The sequence below is a fragment of the Phaseolus vulgaris genome, chromosome 1, assembly GCF_051622355.1.
Source record: "Phaseolus vulgaris cultivar YP4 chromosome 1, ASM5162235v1, whole genome shotgun sequence".
Taxonomy (NCBI): domain Eukaryota; kingdom Viridiplantae; phylum Streptophyta; class Magnoliopsida; order Fabales; family Fabaceae; genus Phaseolus; species Phaseolus vulgaris.
Genome location: NC_143498.1, coordinates 53,241,277 through 53,258,747, shown reverse-complemented (window position 1 = coordinate 53,258,747; position 17,471 = coordinate 53,241,277). Strand labels below are relative to the sequence as shown.

At 32.1% G+C, this 17,471-nt stretch overlaps 3 protein-coding genes across 3 annotated transcripts; 2 read left to right on the top strand and 1 right to left on the bottom strand.

The window, feature by feature from the left end:
- The first annotated feature begins 3,356 nt into the window (after positions 1-3,356).
- Positions 3,357-5,635, top strand: LHCB4.3 (light harvesting complex photosystem II). The gene is made up of 2 exons (XM_068618097.2): positions 3,357-4,027; positions 5,114-5,635. The coding sequence occupies exons 1-2, from the start codon at positions 3,515-3,517 to the stop codon at positions 5,432-5,434; spliced, it is 834 nt and encodes a 277-aa protein (XP_068474198.2). The 5' UTR covers positions 3,357-3,514; the 3' UTR covers positions 5,435-5,635.
- Positions 5,636-7,373: 1,738 nt separating this feature from the next.
- LOC137815068 (Yippee family putative zinc-binding protein) lies at positions 7,374-10,230 on the top strand. The gene is made up of 6 exons (XM_068618098.2): positions 7,374-7,498; positions 7,577-7,676; positions 9,119-9,162; positions 9,594-9,702; positions 9,788-9,843; positions 9,947-10,230. The coding sequence occupies exons 2-6, from the start codon at positions 7,581-7,583 to the stop codon at positions 10,029-10,031; spliced, it is 390 nt and encodes a 129-aa protein (XP_068474199.1). The 5' UTR covers positions 7,374-7,498; positions 7,577-7,580; the 3' UTR covers positions 10,032-10,230.
- A 1,426-nt stretch (positions 10,231-11,656) lies between these two features.
- Positions 11,657-16,505, bottom strand: LOC137815065 (arginyl-tRNA--protein transferase 2). Its single transcript, XM_068618096.2, has 6 exons — positions 16,127-16,505; positions 15,409-15,447; positions 14,706-14,856; positions 13,143-14,267; positions 12,578-12,893; positions 11,657-11,968 (listed from the first exon to the last, which is right to left on the bottom strand). Exons 1-6 carry the CDS (start codon positions 16,236-16,238, stop codon positions 11,852-11,854), a joined length of 1,860 nt encoding a protein of 619 aa, XP_068474197.2. The 5' UTR covers positions 16,239-16,505; the 3' UTR covers positions 11,657-11,851.
- Between the last annotated feature and the right edge of the window lie 966 nt (positions 16,506-17,471).

The window sequence follows — 17,471 nt, the reverse complement described above, 5'->3', positions numbered from 1 at the left end:
AAAAGAGAGAATGCAACATGTTTTCGTATGAAAGAGAATTCATAGAACTTGTATATGTTATTTTGTTTCTCTCTACTCGCTTCTTTTCTTTCTCCTGATTAACTATTTCACTCTATCTTTTTCTGTTCTCATTCATTCACCTTAAGTTCTAATTAAGTTCTCATTTTCTTTGCATGTTCGGTCAGAAGAACAAAATCTCAAGTAAGCATTTAGTACACAATGAAATTAATACACAATGATGTAAATTTTTTTTAAAAGTTATGACTATTTATATATTTATGATAGATAGATACATTATTATTATTATTTGGTGATATTAAGGTTTGAATCATGTTTAAAAACATGTTATTTAATATTTTCATATTGTTTAAATTCGCTAATCTTCTTGTCATAATGCATTTTAAATATATGAATCGGTCAAAACCAGAAACTTATGAGTTTCGAAACCCCGTACATAACAGGCAAAAAAAATATTAACATTTGTTTTTGTTAATCAGAAATATTTATATAAATTCTTGGTATAAATATAATTTATAAAAGATTAAGAATGATACCCAGCAAAGTAATGATAAATAAAAAGAACACAGAATATGGTTGTGAAGTAGATGGGAGGTTTAATTATTTGTGATGGATGATGATGGCAATTTTTGGGATTAATTAGTTGAGTGTGAAGTAAGCATTATTGTAGATGATGTAGCCGAAAACGATGAACAGCAAGAAAGAGTAACCTGGGAGTATTAGTAACAGTTTGGAAGTGACATTGGGAATGATTAATGTGGAGGAAAAATTGTAGGTGAAATCATGATTAGCAGCAAACAAACACAGCTGCAAAATGATAGTGTTGAATGTGTAGCCATTGTGGGAGGTATTCATTTCTAATTCCTGTTTTGACTTTTTTCTTAATGCACAGATTATGGCCCCATCTACTCCACTTAGGCATGGCCCTTGCAACCTTTCTGCCCATCAACATTCTTCACTTTCCAGTGACACTCTCCGACACCCAACACGTGTACAATCATCACTCTCAAATATTTTATAACATAAACATCACTCACCACAGTTTCCTGTTCATCAATCAAGATCTCTACATGTGAATTCTGAATTCTCAAACAATAGTAATCACTGTTCATGCATGTGTATTTTGCTCAGTTATAAGCCTATAAGAATGCATGACACATGTTAGAGTGAGAGTGAGTTAAGCTGAGGTAAAGGCTTTTTACCTCATGTTTGTGTGTGAGTAAAACATAACATTTTCTTTTCTGTTTAAGCGTCACTCTTCCTTTTGCCATGTTACCTTCTATAGTTAAATTTTACAGTAAAATTTTGTTGGTTCCTTAAAGTTAAATGCGTGAACGTGGTTAAATAATTGGTCTATTAAAGAAGTAAAATAATATTGTACTGATAATTTATGCTTGTTATTATAGAATTCATCTCTCATTATTAAATCAATATTTGGTTTTGGTCATCTCTTAAAATTGTCGTAAGCATGAAATATAATTGGGGATTCTTTTAATATAAATATGATGATGTTTTAGATTTAATTTGATAGCGTGCAAAACTTTAAAGACCAAATTGAAAATATTTGTGATTTGCCCTTGGTGGTGGGGGCCATGCACTATTGCATAGATTCTGAACTTCATGGGCTTCATTTTAAATTCTGATATTTGGGCTTCATGGACCAAGTGATCAGATTTTGTCCAAAAATCTCAGTTCATAGTCCATTAAGCTTTGCTTGTGTTACCTAGTAAGAAAAGAGTACCCACAAAAGAACCACCGATATAGACAACAGATTATAGCAAATGCATTATGCATATGCAACATTAACATGAATGCAATGCAACTTACATGATACAACTGCATTAATTCTTATAGGTATTTGGGATTTTTGAGGCGATCTGTATTAGGTTTTAAACTTTGATATACTTTTGTTTGGAGTTTGTTTTAACAGTTTTTACTGATGTTCTATATTTATATGTTAGGTGTCAGTTTCTTTATGGGTTTGAGATTTTTAGGCGTGACATGTTTATTTTTCGTGTTTGTATAAGAATTTGATCACCTTTAAAAAGTGTTTCTTAACATAAAAGTCTCTTGTTATACAAAAATTTATGAAGTTGGCCATAGATGTAACTTGTATCCTAAGTTTATAGACACATTGATCCGGTCTTTGAAAGGCAAATCCTTGTACATCCTTTTGTGTTTGTCGGAAGCCTTTACTGATACATCCAATATCACCTAGGAATTCACGTTAAAAAAAAAATCCTTTTCTCTTTCACAGATGTGTTTTTTAAGAAAAAAATCATTGCGGCTTATTCATCACCATGATCCAAAAGAAACGAGAAGCAAGCCAACAATTTGAAGCTATTTCTCCACACAGCATTCTTGTTCTTTACAACTTGCTGATGTGTATAACAAAGCTTTATCTCTTACTATATTTCAAACCATTTGTTCCGAGCTGGATTTAGTGTTAATTTCTACTTTTCTGTTAGTTTCTGTTTATTGTATTCTTTTGTTACGTTTTTTTGTTTACTGTACAACTGCTTATTTTGCTTCTTTACGTATATAAACAGTCATGATTCTATATGTAACATACAAATTTATAGCATATTATTCCATTTCTTATTGTTCCTTTTTGTTACTCTGCGTGTTAAAACAACGTGGTTGATATTTCCTGCATAAGCATAAGCTAGATACACCGAATCTTATAGCGTAAGCAGTGTACCATTTGGGTTAATATTCAATTACTTAATTCGATACCCCTGGGAAAATTATTTAACCATTAATCTCGAGTTTAAATTATGAGTATACAACAGTGTAATGGTGATAATATTATTATAAGCACCCAACTTTCTCTGGCCAGAGCAACATGATGTTTCATTGTATGAATTTCTCAGTCACAAAACTGCACGACTTGTTAAATATGAGAACTTATTAGAGGGTCTTCACACTCCACTACTATGTGCATGTTTGGGAATGTGTTTTGAACACAGTATTCATAATAACATCTAAGAATAGTGCAAAAGCTAAAGTACTGAAAATTCACATCACAAAAACTCATTGTACGATGTTCTACACATGACATACACAAACTCGACTATAGGTAAAAATTTGGTTGCGATCATAGATACATGATGATTTCAGATTATTTCACGTACGGATCATACTAAACCAAGTATTAGTTTTTTTATTTGGCAAGTAGAAAATAAGGAATAATTGTCAGACATAAAAAAAATCAAGAGAAACCAACAAGATGTGAATGTAAAAAAAAAATGGTGTTTTTCCATTAGGACCACAAAATAAATGTGAAGCAGCAATCAACCAACCATCCAAGAACACCCATGCAGATAAGGCTGAGAGATAAGCCACATTTTATGCTCACACACTAACTCCTCACTGCATCATCACAAAACTTACCCCACACTGAAAAACCATACTTAACCATATTCATATATAAACATCCCTTTCCCACACTTTTTCCACCCATAAACAACACCTCACTACTCTTCCAAACTCCGACATGGCCGCCATCGCAGCCACCACATCATACCTCTTCGGCACCCATCTCTACACCCCGACAACCTTAAACACCGGAAGATTCCACGCGCTCTTCAACTTCGGCACCAAGAAGACGCCGCCGCCGCCAAAGAAAAAGGAAGTGAAAGTGAAACCCGTCTCCGGCGATCGGCTGGTGTGGTTCCCGAAGGCGGATCCGCCGGAGTGGCTCGACGGAAGCATGATCGGCGACCGCGGGTTCGACCCGTTCGGATTTGCAAGGCCCGCGGAGTACCTGCAGTTCGACCTGGACTCGCTGGACCAGAACCTCGCGAAGAACCTCGCTGGCGACGTGATAGGAACAAGGGTGGAGGTCGCAGAGGTCAAACCAACGCCGTTTCAGCCCTACACGGAGGTTTTCGGGATTCAGAGGTTCCGCGAGTGCGAAGTCATTCACGGAAGGTGGGCAATGCTGGGTGCACTCGGTGCTTTGGCCGTTGAGGCTCTCACCGGAGTCGCATGGCAAGACGCCGGAAAGGTACCGTTTTAGTGTCTCTTTCCTTGAACTGATTATGCTTTTCAATACCCTTTTGCTTTCTGTTTTGGATTTCGCCATTTTTTAGAAACTTGGCGTCATTTTTTAACAGCCAAAGTTATCAAACACTTGGTGTTTGCGAACTTTGATTACTCTTTTGCTTGATTTTACATTTTGATTTGTTTGATTCTCCTTTGGTTAACGACATAGTGGTAGGATATCTGCGTGTGGAAACTTGGATGCTGAACTTTTTTGACAAGACCATAGAATTTGCATGGAGATGTTGATTCTTTTATTTTATTTTGTGGGATGATGGTGTTTCTGTTTTGTTGTATTGTGGTGTATGAGTTTCAGACAACGTAGCATGGCCCCTTGTCAGTGACCGCGTAATACGGTACTAACATACCTTGGACGTGTCTTATTGTTATCCACTGACACTATAGTGCGACCAGATATTTTCAACAAATCATTATAATATTTTACAAAATTTATTTAATACACTAAAATTGTTAAAGCAAATTACACTCTCATTCAACAAAATTAATATAGTAATAACTAATGTTTTTTCAATAAAAATGATATCGTAGGTTAAAATTGTTGATTTTATAATGTACAAAATAAAATTCTTTAATAACGAAAATATATTTTTCATGACATTATCTTTCTTATTTCTTTTCATTATTAATTATTTTATTTCCCTCACTCTTTTGTTGTTTATTTTTATATTATAATGTTTTCTATAAAATTTGTGTAATGAGATTATATAGCTGAAGGACGAAGACCCTTGTGGCCGTGAAGGATGAAAATAAAGCTTCACATGATTACTTGATTTGTCGTATGTATAATAATGTTTTTTTTGTAGGTTCTCATCCTTAAACGAACAAAACGACACACAAGTCCCAGACATTTAGTTAAAATAAACTTGCATTGATTTTGTGAGAATAATATCAACACGCAACGATAAAAAGACTGATAAATATTTTAGATGTATGGATCTGTTATGAAATTGTTCTTGGTCGTTATTAGGTATATTAAAAATGTTGTGTAAAAATGATTGAGTTACGTGAAGAGTGTGTAATTGTTTACTAGGTAGAGCTGGTGGAAGGATCATCTTACTTGGGACTTCCACTTCCATTTTCATTGAGCACACTGATATGGATCGAGGTGATAGTGATAGGATACATAGAGTTTCAAAGAAATGCAGAACTTGACCCAGAGAAAAGGTTGTACCCAGGAGGCAAGTTCTTTGATCCTCTGGGTTTGGCCGTCGACCCTGATGAAAAAGCCAGACTTCAACTTGCAGAGATCAAGCATTCCCGGTTGGCCATGCTCGTCTTCCTCATCTTTGCCATTCAAGCTGCTGTAACAGGAAAAGGCCCTATCAGTTTTATTGCTACCTTCAACAAGTGACCTATATATATATAACATAACTTTACTATATATGAAAATTTTCCATTATCCTCTAATATTTTTTTTGTACACCTAAAATATGAAAACTGTTACCTATAATGGACGTATTTGATGTATGTTTGTATCGGTATGTTTTTGAATGATTTTCAAAATTACATTAATCATCAAAATTACAAAATTCAAAAAGTTAGGTTTTACTAATGTCTGGTTGGAATGTGACTCTGTCTTGATTTGTGTTGTGTTTATTGGTTGGACAAATGTTCCTTGAAGCTTAATAATCCATTAAATACTTGTCTTGATTATTGTGTAAAAATCAAGTTTAAGGTTACTCATATTTTTCATGAATGAAATGCATGTGCTGAAAAGTTGGTTAATTTAAGATTTATTCATAGAGAATCCTTTTATTAATAGGTATAGTCTACCTATATATCGTTTTTGTTAACATATGGATTTTGATCTAGTCCCCATATTTTTTGTATTTTTTTTAATAATTTTTTTTTTCATGTGATGGCAAATGATTGTTGTTACTTGACTTGTTAGTCTATGAGATGTCAAGTAGCCTAGTAATACTTAAAAGTATTTTATAAATGAATAATTAAGACCTACCTATTTTTTTTTTTTTTAAAAGTGATGTTTCTTATGATTTATTGCTTAAATTATTCATCTAATAGGTACAAGGTACCAACAGAAAAAGTATTAGCATTGTTATTGTGAGATATCCAACTATAACTTAGTTTACACGAAAATAGGAATCTTCAATTGAGTATATTTAGTCAATCACGTAATCACTTTCCATAATCCAGAGATAAAGAAGATTTTACATTATTTTAAAATATCAACTTTTATTTATTTAAGTTTAACTTTGATAATAATAAAAATTGTTAACTTTTATTTATTTATAAGTTTAATTTTGATAGTTAATTATTTTAGTTATAAATTTAACTATTGAAATATATACTTGGTATCCTTTTGTACTGAATTTTACCATTAAAAGGTATTTTGTTATCTTGTAAAAAAGTGGGAAAAAACTCACATATTTCTAAATTAGTTCATACTAATCGTCATTTTTCATTAATTCACAGTATAAATTTTTCATAATGGCATTATTTAATAATTAAACCCTTTAGTTAAAACCTAATCTTAATTTTATCCATCATAACTCACATTTCATTACGACAGTTTTAATTAAAAAAAATTAAATATACATTTCAATCACATTTAATTTTCTAAAATCCAAACCAGTCCAAACATTTTAAAAATAAAACTTGAATGACCACCTAACCTCTTTCAACGGACCAATTTCAATTTCAATTTAAATGTAAATGGTGTAACGCCTTTTGGAAATATTAACATACCTAACCTCTTTCAATTTCTAAATTTAATATTTATCTTATACTTATATATAAAAATATTTTTCATTATAGTTATTTTTTTATTGTATTATTTTAGATATTTCAGTTATTTTTTTATTTTTTAATATTTATTATTATTATAATTAGTAAAACTATTTTTTTTATTTTTAATATTAATATACTATCATCTCCTAAAAAATTAGTTATTAACTTTAAATTTTTTAAAATATGAAATAGTTTATTAAACGTGAAACGAAATAGTTGATTAAACGTTTATCGACCTGAAATATATATATTCTTTTCATATTTTTATTTCTCTTAACAAGTATAATTTTTATCTCTTCTTCTTGATATTTGATTTAATTGTTATCCCTTTTTATTATTTATTATTTATTTTTTTGAAATATAAATATAAATATAATAATTAAAAAAAATATATATATATATATATATAAATAGAGAATATTCTATCAAATTGATAATCACTATGAGAGTGAATCAACCATTTTATATTATTCATAAACCGTCGAAAATAAAATAAAATATAACAACCAACAAATGAGCAACCTTATGCCTGTGGCCTTTCACAAAATATGAAAATACAAACTTTAAAAAAACATAATAAATACAAATACACATTAGTATCTCACTTTTGAGGCCATGATTTTATTTGATCTTTTGCATCTATATTGTAGCAATTGTCACAACACAGGTAAATAATCTTCAACCATTATTCTCCTCTTCTTCTTGTTCCTTTTTCTCCTTTATCCCAATTGTCTTTACTGTGCAGACTAATGGGGAGATTGTTTGTGGTGAATCTGGAAGGGAAGATCTATAGCTGCAAACACTGTCATACCCATCTTGCTCTTTACGATGACATCTACTCAAAGGTTCCATCTTTATCCATTCCCCTCTTTTCTCTCCTCTATAGCTTTTCTGGGTATAACATTTTCAATCCCCTTCTTCATTCATCTGTTCAAAAATCAAATGGATCTTCATGCTGTGTGATGTTTTTCTGTTTCTTTCATTGGCTGTTGCTTTACCAAATTTCATTTTTTACTTAACCGGAGTCGGTTTATTAAATAATAATCCACCCCTCAAGTTAACCACCACCAGACATTTTAATAACTTCGTGATTCTGATACACCATAGCCATTTTTACAACATTTTAAACCTTTAGTCACAAGCACAATCGATAGTTGTATTCAATTACTCTTAACTGCTTATGAGATAAAATTAATCATGTGTACACGTGTAGTTAGGTGTCTTGGGTGGAGATGAGGATCTTGTTACTCTTTGTTAAAGGAGATGTAGATTTTTGTTCTTTTTACCCTATTGTTTTCTTAAAGCGCTCCTCCTATAACAATCTTTGAAATGGTTATTGCTTCTTATGCCATGCTTTTGGTGGTTTTAGACTGTTTATTTAGCAACTTATGCCCCCCTGAAGCCATGGGGATCTTGATTATGATTTGTGTGTTTATCATTTTTTGTAGTAAATGACGAAGTGACTAGAGATGTGTGGTGTTTCTCTCTTTTCTACTTCTGAACTATAATGCATTGATACTTGCTGTGTTTTTTCTGATTTTTTTTTATGAAAACGGTGGAGAAGAAATCAGATAAATTTCTGGATCTCTTTGTATGGAGAAATGATGGACGCCTTTAGATATTTTACCTTCTGCTGAGACGAGACATGGTTATTTCACAGGGAAACTGTAGAAAGCCATTTTGAATCCGATTTCTTTGAACTTTTGTTGCCAATAAATGTGATAGAGTTTTAGGCCTCCTTGCCCCTTTTCAAAGAGTATTCCTACTTGTAACATTGCTCTTCTTCCCCATTAGAATTTGCACTGTATTTATGATTGTTGGAGAAAACTGATTGCATTGAGTAACTTGTGTAGCATTTTAATAATCAGGTATAGGTTGTGTTCACTCAAGTTTCCTGTTTACTGACTAGAACAAGGGAGACCTCAATCGGCTTTCACATTCTCAAATGTTGCAACCTGTTACCTCTAGTGTATTTAGTTATGTTTAGGCAGACTTTGGTTCCATTTGCATTGATGCATCTTCAAGTGTTGCAATTTGTTACCTGCATTTATAAGTAATATCAGATATAACTCTGTTTCTGTCAGTTCATAAGTGCCACTTATCTAGGCACCTAATAGATGTCATATGAAGTGCTACCTTTCAAATGCTGCTAGAGTTTAGTTTCTCCGAAATTTGATATTTTCATTTTTTTTTGTGTGATTTTATTGCTAGGACCCCAATTCTGAATTGAGTTTTTTTTAATAAGAACAAATTATTTGACTATAATTTTTTCCTTTGTTATATTCAGACATTCCACTGCAGACATGGGAAAGCTTATCTCTTCAATAAGGTGTAAGTTATCCTTGCTTTGGGCATCTTATCACTGTGTAATACTTAGAAACAAAAATAAACATTCGCTTATTGTATCAAGACAATCATCCATCAGTAGAGAGAATATTGATATTTTGTATGTCCAAGAACTTGTTTGAAGATATACATCACTGTCCACTGGTAAATTCTCTTGTGTACATTTAGCACATGTTAATCAAATTGGAAATCATACAATTGTATGTGAATCACAACTGCGTGACAAAAACATTGCATTACTGCAATCAGTTTTGTGAACTGTTCGGTTATTGTGTGTAGCATGTGTAAGAAAACTGGCAACCATAACAGTTAAGTTATTCATGACCACTTGGCTCTTGGACCTTTAAAGTAGTCACATTATAATATTGCAGTTGGTTCTTTTCTTAGATACAGTTTAAACTTTTATTCTCTGTCAGTGTGAATGTTTCTATTGGCGAAATGGAGGACAGACAGATGATGACTGGGTTACATACCGTGGCCGACATTTTCTGTGTGGGTTGTGGATCGATCGTGGGTTGGCAATATGTAAGATTATGAACCACTGCTTCAAACATCATGGTATTTTGCCTGTGTTTATGTAGTTCTTAGTTACTCAAATGATGTTTTTCAGGAAACTGCCTATGAAAAAAGCCAGAAGTACAAGGAAGGAAAATCCGTCCTTGAACGGTTAGTAGAAATGTTGTGAGAAAACATTGATGATAATATAATGAAAGTGAAGTCCTCTTTTAGTGTTTATGCAGTGGTTTAGATAATCTCTATTATTGAGCAGGTACAAAGTTTCAGGTCCGGATGGAAGCAATTATTGGATCAGTCATGAGCCACATGTTGGTGGAAGTGATGCAGATGATGCTTAGATCCTACCATTCACAATTGTACATTCCTCAACCCTGTGTTGTGCAATGAGTTTAGATTTATGTAGGAAATTTCACAAAAACAACACATTGCCAAATTCTGTTGTCAATAACGTTATTTAAGTACATCTCATTGTTGGTTTAATGCTTTCTTTTAAGAGAAATAACTGATTCAAACTTCTATTGAATCCCGTTTTTTCAATTTAGAAAGTCTTTCAAGTGCCCTGATTATGACTGTCACTAAATAGAATGTATTGAAATAAAAGACTGCTGAAAAAATATGTATAACTAAAATTTTGTTGGTTGAACTCGCTTTAGTTTCTTCTTGAAACAGATTTTCATAATAAAATATGTTTGAATATATATTGAGGGTGTGTAAAGACAAAATTGACTCTTGCTGTAGACATACCCTTCTCATCGTTGCCAACCCCCTAGTCCATGGGATGTGTCGTATATTCATGAAAGAAACGTTCTCGGTATCTACTTCAAAAAAAATAAAATTGAATTGTCAAATTTGGAAGATAGCTTTTTATTGAATAATTCATAAGCTCTTTTTTCAGAAATAAAAAATAACTTCTGAATTGCAGAATCCATTTTTTTTTATTTTTTTAAAAAAAATTACTTTTGGACCGCACAATTCTAAAACTTTTTTTTCATGAAAAAGATGATTTACGGATTGTTTGAATCTGGAAGTTAGTTTCGAATTTGAAAGCCTATTCCACGTTATACAATACATAAATCATTTTTCATAAATAGAGTTTTTAAATATGCGCAATTAAAAAGTTAATTTTTACATAAAAATAGAACTTCAAAATTGTATAATCCAAAAGATAATATTGGTTTCAAATTATATATTTTCAAGTTCTGATTTGCACAATACAATAGGTTTTTAAGTGCCCAATCCAAAAAAAAACTTTAAAAAGAATGACAAAGTGGGAATTTTAATATTTTTTTGGGATGCAAAAAAAAGTATAAGGGTGAAAAAAAGAAATTTGCTTTATTTATTTGTTATAAGTGTTTTTTATAATCTTGTTGGATTTGTATAAATGTTTGTTCTGTTCCAAAAGAAATTATTTTGGGTTTTATCTTTTAGCACTCCATAGTTTCTTCTCGCACTTAGTGTGTGAGAAGTTCAAATTGTTATTAGATTGCATAATCTAAAATTTAGATATGTATTTTTTGTTATGCAATATAAAAACGTATTTTAGATTATAATCTAGAATATATTTTCGGATCTAGAATATGTTTTTTGCAATCTAAAAATATATTTTTGGATTAAAAAATGCAATGAACAGAGGAAAGATAAAAAAATGGGGGAAATGAAGTAAATTGATTTTTTTACAGACAATACCCAAACCCTGCCAGCTAACTGGAAAAAAAATACTATTCGTTCCAGAAACAGAATTCATGACAAAATATATTTCTCAAACTAAATTTAGATTGTGCATAGATTAAATGTCCTTTTTGAAGAAACTAATATTAAAGAGATTAATTTTTACATAATAATTTATACAAATTATTTTATACATAAAAAAATATTTTTTGTCTTTTTTTCTTCTTTTTTGTTACATTATAAAATATAATCCTTAACTAATGCACTGGAAAAGAAAATACCATTGAACTCCGTCTATTCAAACGCAAGAGAATTTTGATTATGTAAGATGTAAAATGAAACAATCCATTAACCAAAAACTTCTGGGCTCACACAATTGCTATTGCCATTATCATTAGACTATCCCACAGAAGAACGAGTGAATTATATTTGCAGTGGTTTGTTTCCTTCCTGAGTAGCTTCTTATTAAATTGAAGTACAGAGATTTATATTATCCAAGAGAATAGACCATTCGCTCAGATACCACTGTACCCACAACCTTCCTGTATCTCCGCAATTGTGAGTCCAAGTAACTTCGCTGCTCAGGACCAAGGGCAATCCGCAGATCCTTCAGAGATGAAAACGCCAGTATATGCAAAGCAAAAAAGTAGACAAAGCTATAGTCAGAATGAAAAGGGATAAATCACGCAGCACTTACCTGTTGTTAAACACAAAGGTCTACCAAATCAATGACTCTTATCCCATGCAATCCTGTTTTGTGTTTGATAATGCATAATTTGTTTTCATTCCATGTTTTACAAATTATTACAAGAATGTTATGTTTTCGCTTCTTTTTTGTTTTCAAATATTTCTACCCAAATGATGAAACAAGATAGCTATTTTCATCATTTCCTTCCTTTTTTACTTCCATCATATGTTCAAACGCTATTTCAAATAGCGTCTGAAAAAATGCTATAAATTAGTGAGATATATTGGGTAATCAAGCACAGAAGAACGCGTGAATTATATTTGCAGTGGTTTGTTTCCTTCCTGAGTAGCTTCTTATTAAATTCAAGTAAAACATACTAGATTCCATTGTGACCAAGTCAAACATGTTAAAATGGTGGTTATGAAGTCAAAACATGTTAAATGGAATGTTATATGCTATTTAAGAACAGTCAGGTGCTTAAAGTGCAGGAAGTAATAGGTGTATTTATTCACCAACCATTAAGCATACCTTGTATTTCATATGCGATCCCTTTATCCCCAGCAAAACCTTGCTGACATCACTAACTTCTGGATCATCATATGAAGTAGTTTCTAGATCAGGTTCATCGTCAGAGCATTCTGATTCAGACTCAACCATTTCTTCATCCTCAAGCATTGGAACATCATTTGCATCTTCTTGGCCACCGTCATCAAACTCCCTTCCCATTATATCATCAGTATTTTGAGGTAGGGGTGACTCTCCATTTTGTAAAATGGAAGCATCTGATAAGACAACATAAGGTCTTCTATCAAGCAGAGGCCTTGCAACATCAAATGGGACCCACCTGGAGGTCGTGCATTGCTGTCAGACTTGTATAATATATAGGGACAAGGGAGCAGAGAAAAAGTGATCCAAGTTCAGGGAAAATAACTGCCATTTTACATTATTTATTCCTTAAGCGATTACACCAAGATTTGTAGTCAAAGAGAATGTGAATGGATATAATTCAAAAGCAAAACCAAGGGGTTGCAGACAAACTCTATAAAAATAAACTGGAAGCATGATGTTAGCTCACTGCAATGGAATAACTTACTGATAGCGGAGAGGGCATAGAAGTTCTGAAGGGCGATATGCAGCTTTGTATCTCATCTTGTTGCAAGAGTGAATATAGTAGCCAAGATAATAGTACTGTAAACTAGGACAATAAACCTGGTTTTCTTTCACCCAACCTATTTCTTGAAACGCTGAGTACTTGCCTAGTGATAGAAAGGCAAAATCTGGATCCCAGAACAAATATTTACTTGACAAACAATTAGGAAGGATATCTATAACACCAACTGCCACTAACTTTCCATCTATTAGATATTGTTGATGGAAAGAGCCAAAACCACAAGGAGGAACCGTGCTATCACCATTAGGAAAAACTTGTAATAATGGAGTATCAACCAAAAACATGCGATATGAGCTCTCAGTGACACTTTGTGGTTTATCATTATGTACTTTGATCTGATATCTTCTGTACAAAGCAAATTCTTCTGGATCAAAACTGGATCTGTTTAAACGGATCTCAAGCTTTCTCCTTTTTACCTGACAATGTTGAGGACCAATCAAACCATTTTCTCCAATATCACGCTCCATTCTAGACTTTTTGGGAACTGAAGCAATTTTACCACTTCCAGTCAGGGAATCGTGCTTCCTAGAAGCATAAAAATTAATATGTCCATTGCAAGCCCTGGTCAAAAGACCAGAATTTTTCAATGTTGGATCTAAAGAAGCCACTAGCTTTTCTGCAATAGTTTTAGGAGACAATTCATTCTCCTTTTCACAAACTTTTGATGGGTGGGAATCATTGCCAGCCTTGTCACATGATTGTGCCCGCTTTATAGATGCTGCAATTTGAAAGGCAATATTGCTGCTGTACAAGAGATCTTCAGATCCATTAACTAGGAACTTTCTTTTTCCCTGTGAAACTATTTTTACTGAAGCTTTTGGTAATTGAATACCAGAAGGAAATTCCCCCTTCTCAATGAAGATGTGTATTACACTCTCAATTTTGTTTGATAAATAGTGCAGAGATTCTTCAACTTCATCCTTGTCATCATTGACAGCAGCTAGGGATTCTTCTGACATAGGTCTGGAGTGGTTTTCTGATTTGGTTGAAGTATTTGGGTCCTCCATAGCCTCAACTTTTTTTGCATCCAAGGCTCCATCTAAAAACCTAGGCAGATAGAATTGCCGATGAAAAATACAGTTTATGGATAGACAGAATATGTGCAGGTCACAAATGTCAAATAAAGAGAATTTCCTGTGCTAGAAAAATACAATTCTAATGTTCTTTACTACCTACTTGAAAACTCCCACACAAATAAATGAAGGAAAGAAAAGAGGAGCAATGTCTTAAGCTAAATATATTGATGCACTTCAAAACTCCAACCACCTTCAATCCCCAACCCCAAAAGAAAATAGAATAAAATTAGAAAAAGGTTTTTTTGTAAAATAATGTTAAAAATTGTCTCTCATATCATGCCTGTAAGATGCTTAAAAAACATCTAAACTTGCAAAAAGTTCACAAAAATAACACTTTCTAATTTCAACAATTTCGATTTTAAAAAATGCGGCTCAAACCCTCAAGAAAAACCATATCGAACAATCATACCTTTGGATTCGTCTAGATACACGAAGTTGTTCCTTAGAGGGAACATAGTCACTTGCTTTCAAACGAATTGTATAAGAAGGGCAACATGTCTTTTCCATCTCTGGTTTATAAAGAAAAGATCCAGATCTTCTCCAGCCCCGATCAAGCAGATCTAGCAAAAGAAAATAAAGTGAAATTTAAATAATTTGAACTAAATAATACCCACAAATCCATTCAAATCAAAGTTTTACTAACGAACAGCTAAGAGATAAAAGCTATACATCTCTCCGAAAACAGAAGTTTGGAACATAATGTAATTTGAAGGTCAAGAAAGAAGGGAGAGAAAATTAAACCATGAAGCAAAAATCACCATTTCAATTAAAAAGCAATCACTTTCATTAGAAACATTTCTTTTGAGGAGAAATAATCATTCTTTTAAAAGCTTACTTTGGAAGCTTTTTATTAAAACTTGCACATCAATTTCAAAGAGGAAAATATTCAATAGAAAAGCATCAGTTTTGATTTGCAACAAAGAATATGTAGTTCCAAAGCATGTCACAAAGCTATACATATACTTCATGATGCAAAAAGCAGGCTTGTTAATCTAAGCCTCGAGAATTTTCTTACTCAGTTGGAAATTAGATATTAGATAATGCAAAAAAAATGAGCAATCTAGAATTGAGTAGAGAGTGTCAAGCATAAGCAAAGAACAAACTGTACTGACCTTGGTAGTCTTCCACTGTAAGGCTATGTGCCCACATCCCTATGATAAGAGGGAAAAAAAATAATTAGACAACTGATTAATTACATTAGTGTAAGTCTGGAGAAGGCAAGAAAACAATCAAGACATGATATGTACTCTTATCTATCAATAATATTGAAAATGCATGATTTTCCAAAAGGGAATTAAACACACAATCCGACGTAGACATTAATAACTTGGTGCTCTCGCCAAGCTTATCAGAAGTGTATTTCTGAATAGTAATCCATATGGCCATAACATAATGCTAATTCACAGTTATAAAATGTCTATCAACAATACAAGTTTTTATAATCTATTCAGAACAATCAAATTAATTGTTCGAGTCCATGGCTCAGTGGTATAAGATTATTGAAGTAAACAAAAATTGAAAAACAAAGGACCTTTGAACAATAAATGAAAGCAATTTTGTAAGCTCGCTTAGTCATAGCAGGATTAAGTGATTAACTAACTAGAGCAAAGCGAATTAGAAGAATGCGTTTATGTTTGAATTAAAAACTAGACGCTATCGTTTTCCGCAGAAGATGACTCGTTTCTATTAACCAACCAACAAATTCTTCAAATTGACGGAGAAAACGCAAACCGCACCGAATCCAATAAAGAGCCGAAAACTCAGTTCAGGAAAAAAAAAAGGAGAATTCACGAAAAAATCAAATTGAAGAGAGAGAGAAAGGGAAGGGACCATGAGAGATGCTATTGTGACGAGAAGATCTGCAATAGCCGCAAGAGGTTCGACGCCTTCCGCAATCCACAATCACGCTTTCCTTCGGCATGTTAGTGCTGCTACTCGCCATTTCTTCTTCGCGCTTGGTTCAGAGGTTTGGGGCTTAAACGGCGTCGTATTAATGGATATTCATCGATGTCAATGTACTCTTAATATCAGAGGGTTCTTTCTTTCAGACAAGTTTTTCAATTTTTGTTTGTTTGGAGAACTAAATAATTACGCAGTACAGCAAAAAAAAGAATGCGTCAACATCAAACGCACAACAACAACAACAACCCCGTTCCGTCTGATTATAACAGTGATTCATATTCTGGTCTCACAGGATGTTTCTATCGCAAATTAATTATATATAATTCTTTATAATTTAATCAGTGGGTGGTTCTTTTTTATTGTAAGTAAAAAAAATGTATTTGTATTGTCTAACGCGACTATTATATTAATAAATATACTTATATATATTACACAATTATAACAGAAATCCTAGGTTCTTCAAACTAATATTCATATTAATTACATAAATATTACAAAGAAACTAAAAACTTCTAGTTAAATATGAACTAGTTATATTACAACATATACAATATATATATATGAATTAATAAAGAACAGGAAATAATATAAATATATATATATAATAAGTCACATATTATATTTTACTAAAATAATATACAATGAATTACAATTAAATTATTTTTACATAAAAATATTAATTTTTAACTTCATCTCAATAATTTTGTATAATTTATCATACTTATCACATTTTTTTTTATATTTGTATTAAAGACGTCTCTTATATAATAATACTTAAATCATAAAAATATTAAAAATTCATATTATGAATATTATTTATTAATAATACAGATAATTAAATATACTTTGTTGGTTTTAAGTGATATTAAGAGAAATATATAATGTCTTAGAGACATTAAGAGGAGTATATAATATTTTGTTCACTTTAATTACCTTTTATCATTTTAGTCTTCTCACTCACTCTAAACCTTATCCATTATTTAGTATTTATTACTTAGGGCAATTTCAATGCAGGAGAGATGTTCTTTCTTACATAACCCAAAATTTAAGAATCATCCTTCATATCACTTCCTCAACTCTTGAGTTCACATTTATCATTTGTTGCTTAAAGCTCTGTTTGCTTCATGGGTTGTACTCTTCAAGAGGAAGGATGTGAGTGAATATCCATGGTTTAGATCAAGGGATGTTGAAAAGTGAGAAAGTGGATATCCATGAAGAATTATTTTTCTCATCCTTCTCATATACAAAAATTTGAGGGGAAAACACCTAAGAT

What these genes read in the sequence shown, in the direction of transcription:
- LHCB4.3 (XM_068618097.2), top strand. Translation starts at nt 3,515, where the DNA reads ATGGCCGCCATCGCAGCCACCACATCATACCTCTTCGGCACCCATCTC. An exon ending in CATGGCAAGACGCCGGAAAG is followed by an intron (nt 4,028 to 5,113) that starts GTACCGTTTTAG and finishes ATTGTTTACTAG; the next exon opens with GTAGAGCTGGTGGAAGGATC.
- LOC137815068 (XM_068618098.2), top strand. Translation starts at nt 7,581, where the DNA reads ATGGGGAGATTGTTTGTGGTGAATCTGGAAGGGAAGATCTATAGCTGC. An exon ending in CGATCGTGGGTTGGCAATAT is followed by an intron (nt 9,703 to 9,787) that starts GTAAGATTATGA and finishes GATGTTTTTCAG; the next exon opens with GAAACTGCCTATGAAAAAAG. An exon ending in GGAAAATCCGTCCTTGAACG is followed by an intron (nt 9,844 to 9,946) that starts GTTAGTAGAAAT and finishes ATTATTGAGCAG; the next exon opens with GTACAAAGTTTCAGGTCCGG.
- LOC137815065 (XM_068618096.2), bottom strand. Translation starts at nt 16,238, where the DNA reads ATGGCGAGTAGCAGCACTAACATGCCGAAGGAAAGCGTGATTGTGGAT. An exon ending in TCACAATAGCATCTCTCATG is followed by an intron (nt 15,448 to 16,126) that starts GTCCCTTCCCTT and finishes CTCTTATCATAG; the next exon opens with GGATGTGGGCACATAGCCTT. An exon ending in GTATCTAGACGAATCCAAAG is followed by an intron (nt 14,268 to 14,705) that starts GTATGATTGTTC and finishes CTATCTGCCTAG; the next exon opens with GTTTTTAGATGGAGCCTTGG.